At 41.3% G+C, this 19,948-nt stretch overlaps 1 protein-coding gene across 1 annotated transcript in view; it reads right to left on the bottom strand.

Moving 5' to 3' along the window:
- Window positions 1–19,948, bottom strand: part of LOC148187658 (uncharacterized) — a 24,659-nt gene continuing 4,711 nt past the window's right edge. Inside the window, exons 2-4 of the mRNA XM_088086812.1 lie at window positions 14,700–14,789; window positions 7,712–7,783; window positions 1–578 (exon numbers count right to left, since the gene is read on the bottom strand). Coding sequence (XP_087942938.1) covers window positions 402–578; window positions 7,712–7,783; window positions 14,700–14,789 — 339 coding nt within the window. The 3' untranslated portion in view covers window positions 1–401. The remainder of the gene's footprint in view (window positions 579–7,711; window positions 7,784–14,699; window positions 14,790–19,948) is intronic.

The following is a 19,948-nucleotide window of genomic DNA, read 5'->3' on the forward strand; positions in this document are numbered from 1 at the left end:
GCTTTCAAATGCATCTCACAGTCTTCATTTGCTTAATTACAACACGCTCTCATTCCAACTTGTTGAATTTTGCCACTCTATCAGTGGACCTACACATATAAATATGACATGCTATGTAACCATGGACATTCATCTTACATGCATGTATTTTTTAAATACACTTCCATTTTCATCGAAAATGTACAGTTTCTACTCATTGCATGCATACAGTCCAACAACAAAAGCCTCACAACTAAAGTAAAACACATGGTGGCCAGGTTTAGAAAACAAAAATCATGAGTTGGCTTAAAATTCTCTCTTGCTCTTAACATTATGATAGCTTCCTGCTGCCAGGTGTGTATCAGGTGCCAGGTGTGTATCAAACCGCCACAGGTGCGTCCTGTGTCAGTGTAACATTGAGTTTACACTGGATGAGGAACGGCCGCAAAGCATGCCAGTTTTCCATGGAGCACTGGGCGCTTGCTTTCTGCGCCCATGTTGAGCATCCAGACCATGAATACTGGACACGCCGCGGCCCCGAGCTCAACAGCAGGCTGACGATAGTTTCCGTGTCTGGTCCATTTTTTCCGCGCGCAAATCTGGCAAGAAAACACACTAAATCCTCTATTATGAACTATATAATGGATATATTAGATATGAAATACATGTTCTGATCATGATAAATGATCAAATATGCCTCCAGTGCTTCCACAATGCCTGTCAGTTGTGTCTAAACAGAGAGGGAGAGAGACACACAAACACACAGCCAGAGACACACAAGCAAGCAAGGACAGAGGGACAGGGACAGAGCTCTCCATGTGATTGGAAAGGAGTAGAGAAGGAGAATCGCTGGCAACATATCAGCACACTTCCGCATCCAGTGTAAACCTGGTGTAAGACGGCAACATCACTGACAAAGCAGCAGTATTTGACTAGTTGGGAGTCAGAATGGGCTGTTTCTTAGCATTAAAATCTCATCTTCTGTCACGTAGTAACAGGTGGTCATCAAGAGAGATCGATGTGTATGATGTGAATGACCTCTAGATGTGGTGGAAAGTCTGGAAAAAACTAGTATGTGGACCTTGAGTTAAGTTGCCAAAGTCATGATTGAATGATTAAACAGGTTTAATTCAATACATTTTGCTGTTTGTTAGATTTGTTTACACTGCTGGGGTTGCAGTCCAGCTCTATTGTCCTCTATTGTCTGTTTTGATATATTCTGCAATGAATAAAAAAACAACCTGCTCTACATTATCCCTCAAATAATATGCAATGTGCATGCGTAATCTTGTTGCCATCCTCACAGATATATCCACAAGCCTTTATTAACAATGAGGAATGATGATAACTTCTCCAGTGCCATCACAATAGTAAAAACGTAGAAATTATCTTTTTCTATATTGCCTCTATTTCAATGTATAATCATTTGACTCAATGACAAAGATACCTGCAGAAAAATAGCACCCCTCCCTCTTCTATCAGAGCAATATCTTGCCTCCAGAGCCACAGGCGATCCTGGGACAGCTTTATGCTCCTCTCGCAGAGAGTTTGAGCCACTGGTTACAGTGTTTTAACGGCTGGATTAATGGGGTGGCAAGAGGGGCCATAAATTGATAATATAACCGCTGAACATACTTGCCAGGACAATTAAGATAATACAACTGGAAATAGAGGCCCCATGAATCGCCATGGTAAAGACCAATGGCTGCCTTACAATGATGCGCGCCCTTGAGGCCTTTGGCGGGAAATTGTCGTGTTTTTTCGAGATACGAGCGGCGATAAACTCCGAACAATCACACCTGACTGCTGGAGAGTAAAAGACACTTAGAAAATATGGAGGATGGTTTAAGCAATTTGTTGCAGGGCTTACAGGCAACTATTTAAGACTGTTTTTTTATGCAAAATTAGCAATAATCACATCACATGCAATATGGGACGCCATGCGTAGGCGACATGTCAAAAAAATCAAAAAGCTTCAAAGAAAATGTCTCTTTTACATTCCCTAGAGTAATTTGTCCTGTCAAAACACCATCTACAGGCATATCCATAGTTTATTACATGGGGGCTTGACATTTCAAATACTATTACAGTGAGTAGAGTGTCCAAAGGTCAATGGTCTTGTCTGTCATTAACTATGTGGCTGCGTCATTGAGATGGAGAGCTTACGTGCTGAATGATCTGAACACAATTTGCTTAATACCTTCTCATCTCTCTCAGGCTCTTTCTGAGCCTTGAAATACACAAAAGGTTTTGTAAATCCATGTGAAGCAGAGTAAAGAGCTGGGCGCACACCCACTGCCGTCTCTGAATAAAATAATGAGTAGTTTCATGGCATCGTTATCAATATTTATACACATTGAACAACAAAAAACACAAACCTGCTGCACCTTAATCACAGAACGTGACGATATTAGGGGGGTTGATTCGAGAGCACCCTCCCTGGATTGTTACTCAACATCGGTATAAGAAGGCCATGTTTTTCTCCCTGCACCCTGTCGCCGTCAACCACCATCCCACTGCATAACGAGCATGCGGCGACAAGCGGGTAACAAAAACAAAGGCGTAATAAGAGAGTGAAAAATGATGCGGAGTGGTTGTAATGAAGATGAAAAGACTTGCTGGGATGCCTAATGAAGATACATGCCCGTATTTCTCCAACACAGTGCTAATTACAAGCTGGGTTTCCATTAATAGCTCATGAAATATTAAGTTCCATTAGCTAATAAAAGCAGACTGCAAAAATGAATGCACTGGAGCATTCGGAGGCAGGTAAAGAGATACAGGAGAAGGTCTTGGTTTTATTGTGGAGAGCAGAAATGATGGAATGTGCCTCCTCATTATTACAGCTTAACCCTTATAGAGACTGAGGCAGAATTGCTCTTTTGCCTGGTTATTACAAAAACATAAATTTGTCACATTTCTGTAGTGATATTTTACATTTATCCAAGTTAACTCCATCTTTTTCCACTCCATGTGCTGCTCACTGGCACCTCACTTACAATGAGAAATTGAACGCATCACATGAATTAACATGAGAGGCTTGAAAATACTGAGATGCAATATGTTTAAACAATGTGCCTACATTATTTTATAGCTTAAAATTCCTTCTTTAGCCTCATCCGTACCTTATAAATTGGATTTAGTAAGTGAAATCAATTAAAAACCATAACACAGTGATAATCAAATTACGGCTCACAGGCCAAATCTGGCTCACGATGGGGGTGCCAGGTAAAATCCTTGAAACATGCTTAAGTCCTAGAAACATGCTAAAAGTCTATGTCCTGAAACCTTAGAAAAGTCCTAAAATTCTAGAAACTGGCCCCTGGCATCCTTTCATTTTGCAAAAGTGGCCTCCAAGCAAAGCAAGTTAAGTATTCCTGCCATAGCATTCAGCTCTTAGCATTTAGCCACACTTCAAATTCTCTGCTCAAAAATATCTTTATTAAGTCAGCTTATTTAGCCAAAGATAATACAGATCCATCGTCCCCTCCTACTCCTCTGGACATGAATCCAAGAGATTCAGGGAGAATTAGCCAATTAATCATTAATGGTTGGCCGGTAATGATCCCGGGACATGGCGTTATTGGTAAATTACAATGAATGATCATAAAGCCTGGCCCCGCTCGGGCCCCATCAGCTCCAAGGCCCCTACAAATGAGCACGGAAAACACCCGTAGTCGGTGAGTATGGGCAAGCCCTGCCAAGCGCCCGATTGATTTTCTTATTTTCGTGCCGGCAGCCTGGCTCTGAGGAATGAGTTTTAATTCTGGCAGTGCATGATTAAGTCTGCTTGTGCTTAACGCCGGCCTGCTCAACTGGAAAAGTGGATGCGGTAGGAAAAGGAGGAAAGAGAGCGAGGGTTGTGATAGTGAGGAATGTGTGTAGGTTTGCTTTAGTGAGGCTTTATGTTTGTGTCTTAATGGGTGTGTGTGTGTGTGTGTGTGTGTGTGAGTGTGTGTGTGGGTGGCGGGAGCTGCGGTTGTTCAGAGGGCCTGAATGGCACCTGTCAGGCTCTTGATTAACGAGGCCCTCTGCCCTTCAATTCCCCAGCCTGTCACTCAGAGAGGATGCATTAATCTTCATCGCCCGCTTGTCAGGTCAGGGCCGGTCCAAGACACCCACCAGTGTGTGTCCGTATGTTTGCGCCTCTAATGTGTGTATATGCGTGTTCGGACGTGGGCTGCGTGTGTTTCAGTGCATGTATGTGTCCTTGCTAGTGTGTGCGATTAAACGTGTGTTTGAGTGCATGTGTGAGATTGCTTGGGGGGTGGGGGAGGAGAAGCAGGAGGGGGAGGAGCGAGGAAGTAGAGTCGAGTAGCATCAGGCTGGACAAAAGTACCACAAGGGCAAAGTGACAGCGATCAGAAGACACTAAAATATCAAAAAAAAAGCTTCTAATTAATATTTTGCCCATTTGCATAATTTATTAAGATTCACAAGAGTGTGTGCACTCTGTCACACCCACATCATTCCCTTGTGAGCGAGGTGAGAAGAAAAGCTGGGGTGATGGGGGGTAGGTTGCTCATCACTATTAACGGTGTGTGTTTGTGTTAGTGTGTGTGTGTGTGTGTGTGTGTGTGTGAGGAGACAGATGGAGAGTAGGGCTGCCGCTCCTGCCAGCCGCCACTCGCGCTCACCCAACCAGCACCCCACCCCTGAACCCTCGACAGGATCCGTCCAACCAATCGCACAAGCCCAGCCGCTCAAGCGTCGGCCAATCAGAGAGCCCGCAGTTCAATTAGAGCATAATAAAGGGCCATTCATCATTCAATTAGGCATCTGTCACCGAGCCACAAAAGGGGGAAAAACTTAGGGATGCAGAGAACCAGAGAGAGACAGAAAGAAAGGGTGGAGAAAGAAAGTGTGAAAGGAAAATGGAAAGAAAGTGAAAGCAATAAATAAACAGACCTCCAGAGAAAGCGACACAGTGACTGAGAGAAAGATTGAGAGAGATTAAGTAGAGATGGAGACGACAAAAACAGAAAGAGAGAGTGAAAAATGCAAAGGGTGGCGAGAAAGAAAAACAAGGCGGGGACGCACAATATTCATAATGTTAATTACACTGCCATCGCAGCCAGGATTTTGTGACTAACAGCCAGCTCTGCTGTAATGAGGAGCAGAAAGAAACGTATCAGGACATCAGAGACCAAAATTATCTGCTGCTCTGCGTGTTAAATGAAAAACTTTTGCCACAAACACTTTCAGAAAATTTCTTTCCTAAATCAGCCCCCATTCTCAATATTTTCAATAAAATGTGGAAATACATGCAACTTACGACACAGTAGGCAGCTGCACTCATACAGTAACTTTTAAAGCATATACTGGATAGGTATCATTATGTAAAACAAACAGATTAATCAAGACATGTGTATGACTCTTTACCACACCGGCTGTGCTGTTTATGTTTTTCAAAATTAAGATTTCCTACTTGAAAGGAGGACGTCTCTGCCGGTTGGAGTTGTGGTTGCATTTGTTTGTTTTTCTTTAATCATACAGAAGACTTTGAAAGAGACTGAAGGCCTCTGCTCTGTTTACTGTGGAAGCTCCAGCTACCTGCTTTTGTTTTAAAGTAAAGTTTAAAGGAAAACTGTACAGGATTGTTGGTTATGGTTTGTAAACACACTTAAAAGCAAAAATGAAAGTAAAATCCAACCCTAGATTCAATCTCTTTTTGTGTTTCGCCTCACTATTTGTGTTTTTTTAAACTGTTTTTATTTAGTTCTCACAACGTCCAAACAGATAATCCTTACAGAGCCTTCTGTTAATCACAGATACATTCAGAGATGCTACAAAAGTGAATTCAAGTAAAAAAAATACAGAATCCAAAAAGGACCAATAAAGTGAACCTTGAACCTAGAAAAACTAAATTTAAAAAAAGGGAAAAACAAACTTCATAAATAGAACCAAAATGTTGGGGTGTGTCTTCAAAATACTTTTGTCAGTTTACAAACAGGGATCTGAAAACAATTTAAATAAATAAATAAAATAAAATAAAATAAATAAACGAATATAAATGAAGACCTTAAAGGATTATTTGTGGGGGTTTTCACGCTGTTTCTCTTGGATGTGTGCTGCTTACAGTCTGACACCTGGTTGCTACATTTTTGTAAAGCCCCGACCTCACATGAGCGCTGTGGGGGCACATGACCATAAACGCCCCGAACATAGAAAATAAGAAACTACAAGCAGAGGGCAGAGTCTCTGTAGAAAATATACTTCAACACACTTACAGTGGGTCATAAGTGATAACTGAGAAGGATCCGTATGAGTCTGTAATGTTTTGTTAAAGAAGATAGTGCTTGGTATATCTTATTTCAGCATAAAGGCTTGATGGGCTGCCAGTGTTATAAGTGACAGTCTTAAGGCCCACTTATATTCCCTTTACGTAAGAAAATAGATACGTCTGTTTCAGTGTCATTGCCTCATTCTTCCACACGTCCTTTATGATGACACAGATAAAGCCAGTAAATGGCACAAGAGGACAGAGTCTAAAGTTTCAAACGACAACAAATGAGGCGACGTAGGGGGACGTCGTAATCATGCACCTTAAAACGGAGGTAGTGTTGTAGACGGTGGCGCTCTGCGCAACCGTTACATACATCCCAACATGTGGACGGAGAATTTTAAATTTCTTCTCCGTCTCCTACAGTCATATCTATGCGACACTTCTTCCACAATCTCAGGTGGCCTGTTGTTTCGCCCGTAACCATAAGTTCTGGTGTGCACAAATACAGACGAAATTAAAGCAGCGTTCGGACAGAAGGCTCCGTGCATCTGTCTTCATTTGTAGCATAAAAAAGCCCTTAGTTGTTCCTGATAGTCAAACTGATGTCAAAACAAATGTTGCATTACTGATATTACAACATTAAACATAGCAATATTTATAATGCCAGCATGACGTGTTATCATGTTTGTGGAAAGCTGCAGTGCACCCTGAAAGAGTTAATTAGGATTAATCAAAGCATGCTGAACTAAACTGATGGTTAGTGCTCTCAACAATACGACTTGGCTCTATAATCACATTTATTATATTATTATTATACATGTAATTGGTATAGTCTCAGTATACTGTATAATATGTAAGAAAATGGTGCGTCCAGTTTTTTAATCTTAATCCTGTGCATTCCCAACCAGTACCCAAGACATTAATTTGCACAGCTGGCTTCAATAAGGACTTTTCTGCTCCACATGTTGAGATTTAGGCTGATATTTTTACACAAAATCATGCCTGGTGCCGCCTTAAATAAATCCTCGTCATAAAAACCCTCATCGCTTCAAACATGCTCATCACATTGTCTCTTTCTTGTCTTCCATCTCTCCTTCTCCCCATCTCTCTCTCTCTCTTCCTCTCTCGTGCCAGCTGTCTCCAAACCCCTGTGGTCCTCCCTCCCTCCCTCACACCCCAGCTCCTCTCCTACCTCCTCCCCTCCGTCTCTCTCAGCCCAGTCCCCAACCAAGCAGGAAAATGATCCCTAGTAAATAATATATCAAGATAAATGATAATTGCTCCGATTTTTTGTGTGTTCCGCGTCACTTAATGAGCGCCATAAATTAGCAATGAATACGGCTGACAGCGTTTGTCAGAACACGGTCGATGCAAATGTGCCTTGGCATCCCGACGGTTAAAACTTTGTCTCAGTGTTTCTGCAGCCTCGAGATGCATCCCTTTAATTCAAATTATAAAACGGATCAAAGTTCATGTGTGAGTTTGTGACACGGTTCACTTACTTACATATTTTGCAGGAGAGATGAAAGTGCTGTTAACTGCTTTGCTGAATCTTCTGAGGATGCAGGCGGGAAGGAACTGTGGAAGGAGACGAGGAAAAGGTCAAAATGAGAGGGACACTTTGTCTATGATAATGATTTTAAGGGAAAACAAGCCTTAAATTCAGCCTGAAGTTCATTCCCTGACTGTTTTTGTATTTCCTTGGGACCTTTCTTCACAAAATAGACCATTTTTGAGTCAAGAATCATCTGATGTTTGTTCCATGAAACATTACAGCTCATTGTTTATTATTACTTTTCTATATAACAGAAAAAAAACTGCAATATTATGTCACTGTCACAAAAAACACCCAAACAACAGCAGTACAAGCACACATACACACATGCACATCCTGTACAGTAATTGAAGATTGGCTGTGGGTGAGCACCCGCGCTTAAGCCCTGTCCCTCCGTCCCTGTCAGACATCAAACGGGGGGCCTTGGCCACAGATCGCACATGCAGGCGTCCCCCGAGACCGCCTGATTGAAACCTGGCAACAGGACCAAACAGCTGCTTCAAACAAAAGACATCTGCATATTTCAGATTTGTTTTTCATAAATTAACACCGCAACCTGCCAAAAATCTGGGCGAGGGAGTCTATCGACTTGTGTATAATTAGATAAAGTTTACAAGCTTTGAAAGTTGGAAATTAGCATGAGGTAAAGGGGTGCCCACCGGGGAGAGGCGGGGAGGGAGGGGGACCGGGCTTCCAGGCATGTTTTGCCTTCTTTTGTAATGACAGGGAGGTGGTGGTGTTCAGGCTAAGGGAAAACATACAAACACACGGTGTGTGTTGACGCCACACCAGTAGCTCAGTTTTGTTGTTCTCTTTGGAGAGGTTCAGGGTGAACTTTTAATGTGTCAGCAGCGTGCTGACAGTAGGTGATGCTGCTGGCTGCAGCCAATTAAAAACTGTCTGTCTTTTTTTTAGGCTCTGCCTTTGACCTGATGACACCCACTGTGCATTTGTGTGCACGTGCGTATCTGTTAAGCTGTGATAGGGCCCTGTGTGTTGCCTGTATGGGATCAGATAGCGAGCTGTTTCACTTGTAAAAACCCCTTCAATTATTCAGTGAAGTCAAGTCTCCCCTTTATCTCCCGCTTGTCTCCTGGTGTGTTTGGGGACAGCAGGGAGAGTGAGAGCGAGGGCGAAAGAAAGGGATGGAGGGAGGGATGGTTGGATGGATGGGAAGGAGCGGATGTCTCCTCAAAAGCATTGCTGCCTAATTACTAGCTCATTTAGATCAGCAACCACAGTTATAAATAACCCAACAGCTGGCGCGATGGAACCAGACAACACCAAACACGGAAATGCAGCACAATATCACAGTCAGCTGAAATAAGCGCTGGAATGATAATGGTGTCTGTGGTGCTCGGAGAGAGACTGATGTGTCTCAACATGGCTGTGCTGTTTACAATCTAAAAAAGCCTCAAATGGGCCCAGGGTAAGGGAGAGGTTAGGTTATAAGAATAGATGTTATCCTGCAGTTTCACTCCAAAACTATGTTCAGCTTTGTTGCCTGAACATCGTTTCTCCAACGTAAACATACATCAGTCTCGCCATGATGCTGTTAGGTTTGAGATCACAGTGGCAGTACACAGAGAAAATCACAAAACATTAGAAAAAAACATATTTTCTTGTCTTCTTCGCATGTTTTTGGTGAAGGTGTTCTGTAATGGTCATGCTGTTAGCACAGGAGAAAACTTGCAGACTGAGACTTGAATTAAAGGTCAACATCAACACAACTACTCTCCAAACCAAACTACCGCCTGTTCCTGCATGTCTCCTCTACAGGCCGAATCATGAAGTTTGTTTACAATAATTCTGGGTAGAAAACCCTTCATCACGTACATAAAGTGAAACGGTGCTGAGCAGACGCTGTCTCATTTGGTTAGTTTTTAACCATCTGAAAAGAGGCCGACCTAAAAAAAAATCCTATTTAGTACACACTATATTTAAAATATTTTAACCAGTTTACCTTGCTGTCAAACTGAAGCCGTGTCCTCACAGCCACCAATTTTACTTCGCAGAGAAGAGTTGCTGGTGTGGTGACAATTTTCAAATATAGCATACACTTAAATTATTATTGATTTTTTTAGGTGGGCCTTTAAGGCGGCTAAAATATGTTTTGCCAGCACATTCTCATCCCAACTTGTCAAATATCACCACTTGATCAGTGACATTCTTGTCTACATTTTAGGCCCTAGATATCCTCCTGCGTTTGTTGATGTTGGGACAGCGTGTCGATTAACACTGTTAAATGAGACGTGTCTTTTCAAAAAATACAATCATTTTCACAGGAAATGTTAAGTTTTTGCGTGTTACATGAATAAAGTATTTTTTTTAAAAAAAGTACATTGGTAAAACGCCTCGAATTTATGTTTATTTAAAAAAAGGTTAGGTTTAGAAAATACAACATCAAGGTTTGGCTCGACATTCATGCAGGAAGCTAACAGCGGGCTCCCAGCTGGAAGTCCGGGGTTGGGTTGACTCATAAATCTTCATCCAGCCCGCCTTTTAGGGACTTTCTAGGTCCTTAAACTACATTATAATCAGTAGTGTTTAATACTGACACGTCTAGCAGCGTATCATATCACTGCAAAAGATGCCGTCCAGCTGCGTTATGAACTCACAGCAAACTGTGCTGTATCATAGCACCACAAAAAATGCCTTTCTGCATCTATTTCTGACACCAAATCACTCACCAAGCTGCTGTGTTTGATGAGTGGGGAATGAGAATTGGCTAATTTTGCTGTGGCCTCCGTCCACAACATTTTTATGCTTTAGTGCTGGTAGATTTTGTTTATCAAAGACCTCAGCAATGCAATACAGTACATAAAAAAGCACAGCAGAAGTGTCAGATAGACAGCACCAGCATTTTTAACTTTATATCTTACAGTTGTGGCTGAAAATGACAACAATAATAAATAGTTTTCTGCTTTCACATATCTCCGCAATTCAAATCAATTGCCAGTTGTCCACCTGAAAGTGGCTGTTGTTGTTAAGGTGATGTACACTGTCCTTCTGTCTTATTTTGTTTATAGATTATGACATAAACATCCCCAGACCAGGCTGACAGGAAGATTCAATGCAATAATGGCGAGCCAACAGCTCACATATTCCTGTGAATATAAAATATTGTCATCTGTGCATCCCTGCAGGCTAAAGGAAATATTTTAAACATTACTCTGTTTGTGTCAAAGCTCCCACAAATGCCGAGCTGCTTCTTCTGTTAAGTGATTATACAGACAACTTGGGAGTGATATAATTACCTCAAACATGGCAACCCTAGTGGTGGAGCTAGTGGAGGTGATAATATATGGTAATTACCAGTTTCTAGGGCTGAACAATCTGGAAAGAATGTATTTAAGATAAAAGCATGAAAACAACCCCGGCAGCGCTTTTACATGTACGGCATGGTGTTTGCACTGTAAAAGAAGACAATGGCTGTAAACATTTAAGAAATGGTAATGAGATAAATGCTGTATCCCTTCCGGAGTACACATGTATTTTTGTTCATAGACTTACAGGGTAACAGCCCTCACAAGGAATGGAGAGATTAAAATCTTTATCCCCACAAACCGAGGAAATAAAATGACTGTCTAGACAGTTTTAATTAGGTTTAATCTTTTTTTTTTTTACACGAGAGGGAAGTAGAAGTATTCATATTAGTTTATTTTAGCCCAAAAATACTATTAAGTGTCAATGGTATTTATAAAAGTCCTACCTGGAAACCTCTTTTTTTGATAATCTCCAAATGATTATGACTTTTCCTTTACGTTTATTAACCCTTTGAAACCTGGATCAACATCAGTTTACTTGTTCTGAGTTCAGATGCCTTTCACAAGCAATTTGATCTTCTGAAACATCAGAAAAATTGGTTTGAATTCTTTTGAAAACGTGGGAGAAATAAAGGGCAATGACCAACTTGGCAAGAGATGTTCCAAAAACAGTAAGAAAATGGAAAAATATGACAATAAAATTACCTAAAAAATGTTTTTAGGGAGGATTAATAGGAAACTATTCAACAATAGGGAAAATTTCCCAAAACGATATTCATAAGTACAATAATTTTATATTTAAAATTATGTTTAAGGAAAAATATAACAAAATACCCCAAATGAATACTTTTTTCTTACTTCTTACTTTTTTGTTTTTACATTTATTTTATTTTTATTCTTTATTTTGTGCTTATTTTTAGGTAGTTTTTTTTTCTTGGTAAGAATTCAAAACAGTTTTTCCTGGGTTTAAAAGGGTTAAAGGTGAATGAAAAATATTTAAATTAAACCCTAAAATTTCATTAACTGCTTTGTGGGGAACAATGACTGTCAAATCTTTGTCCCGTTTAGAGGAAACACAACGCTCAGACTGAACTCTGCGAGCATCAGGGGAACATCGGTTTTCAAAAGGTATTCATTCATTCGGAGCGCTTTGACGAAAAGCCTCTGATACAGTGGATCTGCTTTGGTCGTTGTCTCTTGACGGACGTTTTGGCAACAGATGACGGCTCCTCAGTTCGCGACGAGGAGACCCAAAGACTGTAGCTCTCTGTAAGCAAACAATGGGCGGGTTTCTGTTTCAGCAAAGTGAAAGACCAGAGCGAGAAAGGTGATCTTTCATGTCCCAGAACGCACTTGCAGAAATGAAAAATCTGCGAGGGGCAAATCCAGTTTTCGACCCTTAATATTAAAGATATTTAATATTGCAATATATAATATCTAAACAAGTGTGTCAGCTGGTGGTTCGCTTGGACGACCGCCTACATAGAACCAGACTCAGAAGAAAGTAGAGCAGGTGGGTGAGATTAAGATATCAATTTACCGCATTTATATTTATGTTGCTCATTTTTCAGGTTTGCGTCTATTAAGTCTATTAAAATAAACTTTGCCTCGTAAGCGTCGCTGTCAGAGCTACAACAGTGTAACTAATTTCCAACATCTCTAAACCCAGAGTGATGGAAGGACTCTGGGAATAGGAGATGTTAAGAGTGGGCGGTCCCTCCTGTTGTAGGAAACTCCGGTGAGGGGTGTTCGCCATATGCTCGCCGGGTTCCGAGGGAAAAGGGCTCGGAGGATAAAAGTGAGCGCGGCGGCGACGGCCCTCCATCAGTGTGTTCAAAGCCTCCATATGAAAATGACTGTGTACAAGACTTCTACTGAGGCCAAATTTAGATCAAAGGCAACCCCAGGCAGGAGGGGAACAGAGGGAGGGGGGGCGGGGTTGGTTTGGGGTGGACGGGGAGTTGTGCATGAAATGGAAGTTTGTGCAATGTGATGAGCAAATCTGTGTGTGCATGGGAATGTTAATAATAATAAATGGGGAAATTTGTCAATTTATTTTTCCCCCTTTACACTGAGGATGTCAATACCAAATTGGAGCTGTTAACTTATGATGTCGACTTCCAACTGGATGAAATAAAGTTGTGTCTTTTTTTTTCAGGTCACCAAACTACTGTACGGACTCTGTACAGGATTGAATTTGGAGGACGGGACATGGAGCAGGAGATGCAAACTATCTTTTGATGTTTTGAGTTACAGTATATTTGTTTCCTAAATTGCAGTGGAAGCAGGAAGAAATCGACCCATCTGTGTTATCTGATGTTCCTTCCAACATCTGCCGAGCATGCAGTCACAATTGTAACTTTTTTTATTAAATCAGTCTTTTTAAAAGTTTTATCTTTACACTTTACACTGTTTCTGCATCTCTGCACTAAACCTACCAAAGATCATGCATCAATCAAACAATGTGAGTGGCTCCTAAATGTCTCTTTTTAAAGATAAGGCTGGTATTTCTCTTATTCTTTTTTCTTACTCTCACTTATACTTTCCACTAATGCCGCGTTTACATGGAATCCAGCATAAGGAAGACGGCCCAATGGATATCTTATTACTGGATGAGAGTAGGACAGTAAAACTAGATGAGGCCGAGCAGACAGCATTGCAGATCTTAAACTTTTTTGCCATCTTCTTGATGAAATTAACAACTACAGTTACACGATGAGAAAACAAAGGCCAATCTGGAAAATTATTGGACATTATAAACAATTCAGCGTCACCACTGCAACATATCATCACGCATGTTTCGCTTTTACCGCTCTGAGTCCGGACAGTTGTTTTTTTTTCATTCTTGTGTCATTTAGAAGCTGTTGTCCATCCTCTGTCGACCATCTATCGTCTGCCTGATTCCATGTGAACGCAGCCTAAGCTCTTTTAGTGGATTTTTCTTTAAAAACAGGTCACAACTATATTGTTTTGGTGTCCAAAAAGACTAAATAATTTCCTAAAATAGCTGGGCATTGTTGTTTTTGGCAAATGTTACTCAAAGAAGAATACAGAGTCCATTTCTTGGGGACTATTTCCTGATGTGGATTGAAACATATTTGGGGCATTTATGAGTGTTTACAGCAATAGGGGAAACATTTTTTGCCTATTACAAAACTTAAGCATTTCACTAGCCTACGTTTTTTTCCGTTTCATCACTTCCTGTTCACCAGAAACATTTTTTCCACAGAAAGACCACCAAATACCTGATTTTTTAAACAGCTAATGTAAAAAAAAAAAAAACTTCAGTAATTGGCTACATGCTGAATCACTGTGCTCTACTGTATTATTTAGTGATATAAAGCAGAACAGTTCAAATGTATTTATATGAAAATGTTATCGACTCCTGCTTTAGAATAACATAAATCACCATAAATCACAATCTTAGTGCTGCTGATCTAACTGGTGGAACAAACGCTAACACTGATGTATTACAGGTTCGGTCGGCTCCCCTCTGCTCATCTTTCTTCCATCTCTTCACCTCCTTTCCTTAATCTCATTCCCCCCTCCTCCTCCTCCTCCTCCTCCTCCTCGCTCCTCCCTCCTCTCCTCCTCTCTTCCTGCCTCTCCAGAGAGGAGGTCACATACTGCAGACCTGCTCTGTGCCATCTGGCTGACTTCCTGTCATCCTTACCCCAGGAGAGAGTGGCTCTGCAGGGTATACGACTGGAGAAACCCCCCTCCTTCTCCTCCGCGTCCTCCTCCTCCAGGCCCCCACACACACCTGAGCAGAAAGGGTGAGAAAAAACACACACAGGGAGAAAAAACAGAGAGAAGAAAAGAGTGGGAGAGACAAAGAATACAGTGAGGAGAAAAAAGAGATAAGGACAGAAAATAGAGAGGGAGAAGGGAGGAAAATTAGAAAAATGTGCAAGCAAAAAACAGTGCAACGAAAAAAATGCTCTGAAGAAAACTGATTAATCAAGGATTTTAAACCATGTGGTTTGGGAGGAAACAAGTCAGATGCCATGATGATGACAAATCAAATTTCACCATAACCAAAATGCTGAGGGGCAGTTTTGATGTTATTATATATGTTTGAAAATCAAAATGAAGGGAAAGAGCAGTGCCCGCACTTTTCCTTTAATCAGAGAGGATCATGCATATTAAGTTTTGACTTTTTTTGTATCTTGACATTAACCATGAAAACTCAGGATACATCATTAGGGAAAATAGTGGTTGCATTTTCATGGAGGTCTTTTAAGAAAGCACTTTGTCTGGCACCTCCTCACCTTCCTCTCGAGTGTCTCCGTCAAACACAAGAACATTGGTTAAAAGCGCATACATGCCAGATTAATCTTAATGTCCCACCCATGGTCTTGCATATTCATATAAATATAACATGACTGCCGCTCACATCTGAATTTATTGGTTTTCCTCCTCCGCAAATTAGGGGGCCTCCAATTGATGAATATTTTAGCACATGTGCACTCTGCGGGACATTTATCATCGGCTTTGCTATTATAAACAGAATAAATGAGCAGTCAAAGTAGGCTGCTGCTACAGTGAGCTGAACGCAGACACGCCGCCCCTCTGCGCTCTCTCGCTTTCGCCTTCCTGCACGACTGCTGCTGCGTCTTAGTTCTGCAAAATGGCTTCCTCTTTTGCGCCTACATGTTACATGACGTCTGCCGGCACATATAGAGAGATTTACCATTAGTATGTTGCAGGTTTGCCCGTTAATGGTATCTACTGCGGAGCTCACGACAGAAAGGTCTTGCACCTAATGTGTAACACCTAAAGCAGAGCTGCAGCCGAGACAACCTTAGTTGAATCTATGTTAAGTGAAGCCCTCGGGGGGTCGAGACAGAGGTTAATTGGATATACTAAAATTATGTTATTTCATTACAGACAGAAGTTTTGGAGGTTAGCCTAATAAAAAAGGATGAAAATTTTAAACTAAAGTTAAGGTATTGCTTAAGTCTGAGATCCACACCCTTGTTGCTAAGCTAATCATTGCTGTCTGCTCTGCTCTCCAGAGATCATCTGTCAGTCAAAATATTTTGGGTGGTACTGTTGATGTCATTCCCACTGGATGTTTTTCACAAACCCGATCGGTAGAGCAGCAAATATTATGGTTTTCCTAATTATCTGATGGCAACATAACTGTGACAAATCACCCCACAATCATATAAGGACAGTTCACCACAAAATCAAAAATACATATTCTCCCTCTTACCTGTAGTGCTATTTATCAATCTACGTTGTTTAGGTTTTAGTTCACTTCACTTCAGGTCAGAGCTTTTACTGTCCCCCAGTTGGTGGTACAAAACAATTAAAAAATAAAAAGGCAAACAGGCACATGGGATATCATAGCAGCACACAACCAAACGTGATTAAAAGCAATCCTGATCAACAGATAAAAGGTCGGGTCAGTATCAGTTTAGAAAGAATTAACGGTACATAATTTATATCACAAATACTAATAACAGCACCATTTGTTATGGAGCTTATGGGTATTCAAGTACTGACCCAATCACGTACCAGTAACAAGCAACACCAGCTCTCGATACACATCTCTACTGATAAATAGCACTAAAGGTTAGAGGGAAAATGTATATTTTTGATTTAGGGGGTGAACTGTCCCTTTACAAAACCCTTACTGTGCTCCCTATCCCTGATGGAGGATTCAAATCAACCGGGAATTGCGGTCAGCAAATGTTTGACTTGCTCAGAATCCTGAAATCACACCACTCATGTTTGCCAACGACACAGAAAGCCAAATGAAAATGAGACCCCAACTGTCCTGCTTTGATGTTCTCTTCTCCTCTTTCTCCTCTTCATCTCAACCATCCACACTGCCGGTTGAAAGTGCAGTTGGACGCCCTTTAGCACTTCCTTTTCGCCCCATGCGACCAAAAGGGGATGCTGGGATTCTTACAGATGGCCGCCAAACCACCTTAGGCCTCATCTAACCACTGCCGAAGCCCACTGATCTGACACTGCAGAACCAGGCATTGTTTCAAATGCTTTCATTCACAGTCCCAGCCGTTGGCAGACACTGTGAAATGGGTGAAATCCCAGCTTGGTGAAGCTGGCACAGAAACGCAGCATCCTGGATCCCTTCCACTTCAGAGAGCTCTGCCACATGCTAACTGTCATCCACGAGGCACTGCTAGCCCAAAGGGGGGTCTGGCAGAATGGGTGAGGGAGAACGGGGGAGACGGGGGGTGGTATAAACACTAGGAAACACCCTTCACATACAAACATGGACTCCTCGGAGATGCAGCACCAGAGGCCATCAGAGGTGATTATTATTTATGCAGACACTATTCTGAGTTGAGCTTCGTATTCTCCCGCTTGTCTCACTCACCTGGCATCTGCCCAGTGTGAACCGTCCCTGGGATCCACAGCAATGATGAGCCCCCCCTACCTCACACACACACACACACACACACACACAAACCTTGTCCTCACTGCTGTCTACGCCTGGTAGATCCCCTGGCATGTTCGCTCCTCCTTCATAAACACTAGCAGCTGCTTGGGCAATTAGCCATTAGCTCTTTACTTTTTACTATAATACCCCGTCCTCAGAAATCTCCACAATTAGCTCCTTAATTGCTTCTAAACAACCCAGGCGTAACCGATAAATAGAAGAAGGCGGTAGGTAGTTAGGTGAAGAGACAGGCTTCTGGGAAAGACTCAAGCTAGCTCGGAGAATCCGGGCTAAACTGTTCTTCCTCTCGCCTCCCTGAACAGCCTTTGGCAATCATTTTTTTTCTGGCGTGACACGGCTTGGAAAGGCTCGCAGGAGGAGGAATCACAGAGCGGGTAAAAACACAAGGCAGCGCAGGGCTGATGCCTCATATTCAAATTGAAGCTGACACATCCATGCCCTTTATTCTGTGGTCTAACTATCACTTCTGAGAAATGCTAACATTCAGTGTGACAGAGGGTGTTACGGTGACTTTTAGACGGGCAGGAGACGGCGCCCCCCAGGCGTGGATTTGCGTGGCAGCGTGATATGACACAGCTCGCTTGACGGAGCAATGGGGATACCCCCAAGATTAGCTGAATGCATTAAAGGGAGGCATGAAACGTAGCTAACTGTTGATTAAATCGCTGTTACATCCATACTGGCGGTTCCAGTTAACCTGTTTAACATTGACAACAGCTACGCCACTAAAATGACAATGGCCTGTAGGCCTAAATGTGCTGTCTGCTGTGTGTGGCATCACAACGCTCATGTTCATCTGAGGAGAGAAACTGATAAATAAATAAAATACATTTCTACATGATTATTCAAATAATTGATGGGTCAAAAGGCAGAAAATTAATTGACAAAAATATGTGACAATTGTTGAAGAAAAATGCAAATATTTGCATTTGTAGGAATGCAAATATTTATTCATAAATATTTCTTTTCTCTGTTTAATGTCCCTGTAATTTAATATATTAGAAAATCATGATGGTATGTTGGGCTTTAGGGACAATATGATTTTTTTCTTTTTTAACATTTTATAGATTTAACAATTTATTAATGATTGAGGGGAAAAGTGCATCAAAATTTGAATGTGCATTTACCCCAGAATTTAACTCAGGTCAGGGAGAAAAAAGGTAATGAAAAAGCATTTTGAGTATTTATATTTCACTATTATAACACACTTTTTGAAGTAATTGCTAGTTATGTGCTTTTGTCTTTGTCTTTGCACAATATACCAAAAAAAAAAGATTTTTTTGATAAATTGCAAGTGAGTGGGAGCTGTCATTTTTGCATTTCATTTTTACAGAATAAAAGATGGTTTTTGCTGGGGTCAGTAACAAATAAGCATGTTTCCTTGTGTCTGGAATATGATTTGTAGGCCGCAGCATCTCTGCAGCACCACAGTGCTTCACTTTTAATGGTGTTTTGTGACATATTTCCCCTGTATCAAAAAGCTGCAGCTCCTGCAGTTTGGATATCGCACTTGGCTGTATTGCAATTTTGATAATACTTCAATTAAATGTGCAGCCCTAATTTGGCTGTATGGTGAATGTTTGACATTTTTGTTTCTTTAAAATTGCCACAATGACATTAGCATATTTATATCAGCTCGAATAATCTGGGGCGTCTGAATGTTTTCTTCGAATTTCTCTCCTGCCAAAAAGCACTGCTTTTGATTCACTAAATGATAGAGAGTTTGCCTCAAAGATGACACATGTTGCCCTGGACTCTCTTGCATTTATCATTAGCGGTGGCTAAATATCTGCTGATGTTTTGATGAAACAAGAAATGTGCCTTAACAAGGGAAGTGGAGGCTCAGACTACAGGTCGTCTGTTCATAACAGATTCTGGCGTTCAATCAAAGAAACACAGTTGATTGGCTTCCCCAATTCTCTATATTGATAAACTGCTTCCAAATGAAAACAATCACAGCAGAATCAAGTATAATCAAGCATTGTAATTCACTGCAGCTTGTGTGTGTGTGTGTGTGTGTGTGTGTGTGTGTGTGTGTGTGCGCGTGCATGTGTGTATGTGCATGTGTGTTGTGTATGACAAAATACTATTCCAACAGCACAGCGCCTCTGTAAAACATTTTCTGCACAAATCTCTCTGCACCCATCTATACTGACTTTACTTACTGTATCTCAATTTCTCTCTCTCTCACACACACACACACACACACACACACACACACACACACACACACACACACACAATACCAAGGAGGTATACAAGCACCATCTAGTGCTTTTTTCTGGAAATTGCTCTGCAGAATTTCAGAAATGTGTTCAAGAATCTCAACATTTCACTTCTTTTCAACTTATTAAAAACATTTGCTCTTGAGCGATTTGACATCATCATCCCAAAACTCAGTGCAGGAAGAGAGTAAATTATTTTTGCATCACAAAAAGAGAATAAGAAAAAATCCCATCACAAATTCTGCATATGCAAAGATGCAA

Source organism: Plectropomus leopardus, chromosome 13, assembly GCF_026936395.1.
Source record: "Plectropomus leopardus strain MGB_pleo_1.0 chromosome 13, ASM2693639v1, whole genome shotgun sequence".
NCBI classification, from domain to species: domain Eukaryota; kingdom Metazoa; phylum Chordata; class Actinopteri; order Perciformes; family Serranidae; genus Plectropomus; species Plectropomus leopardus.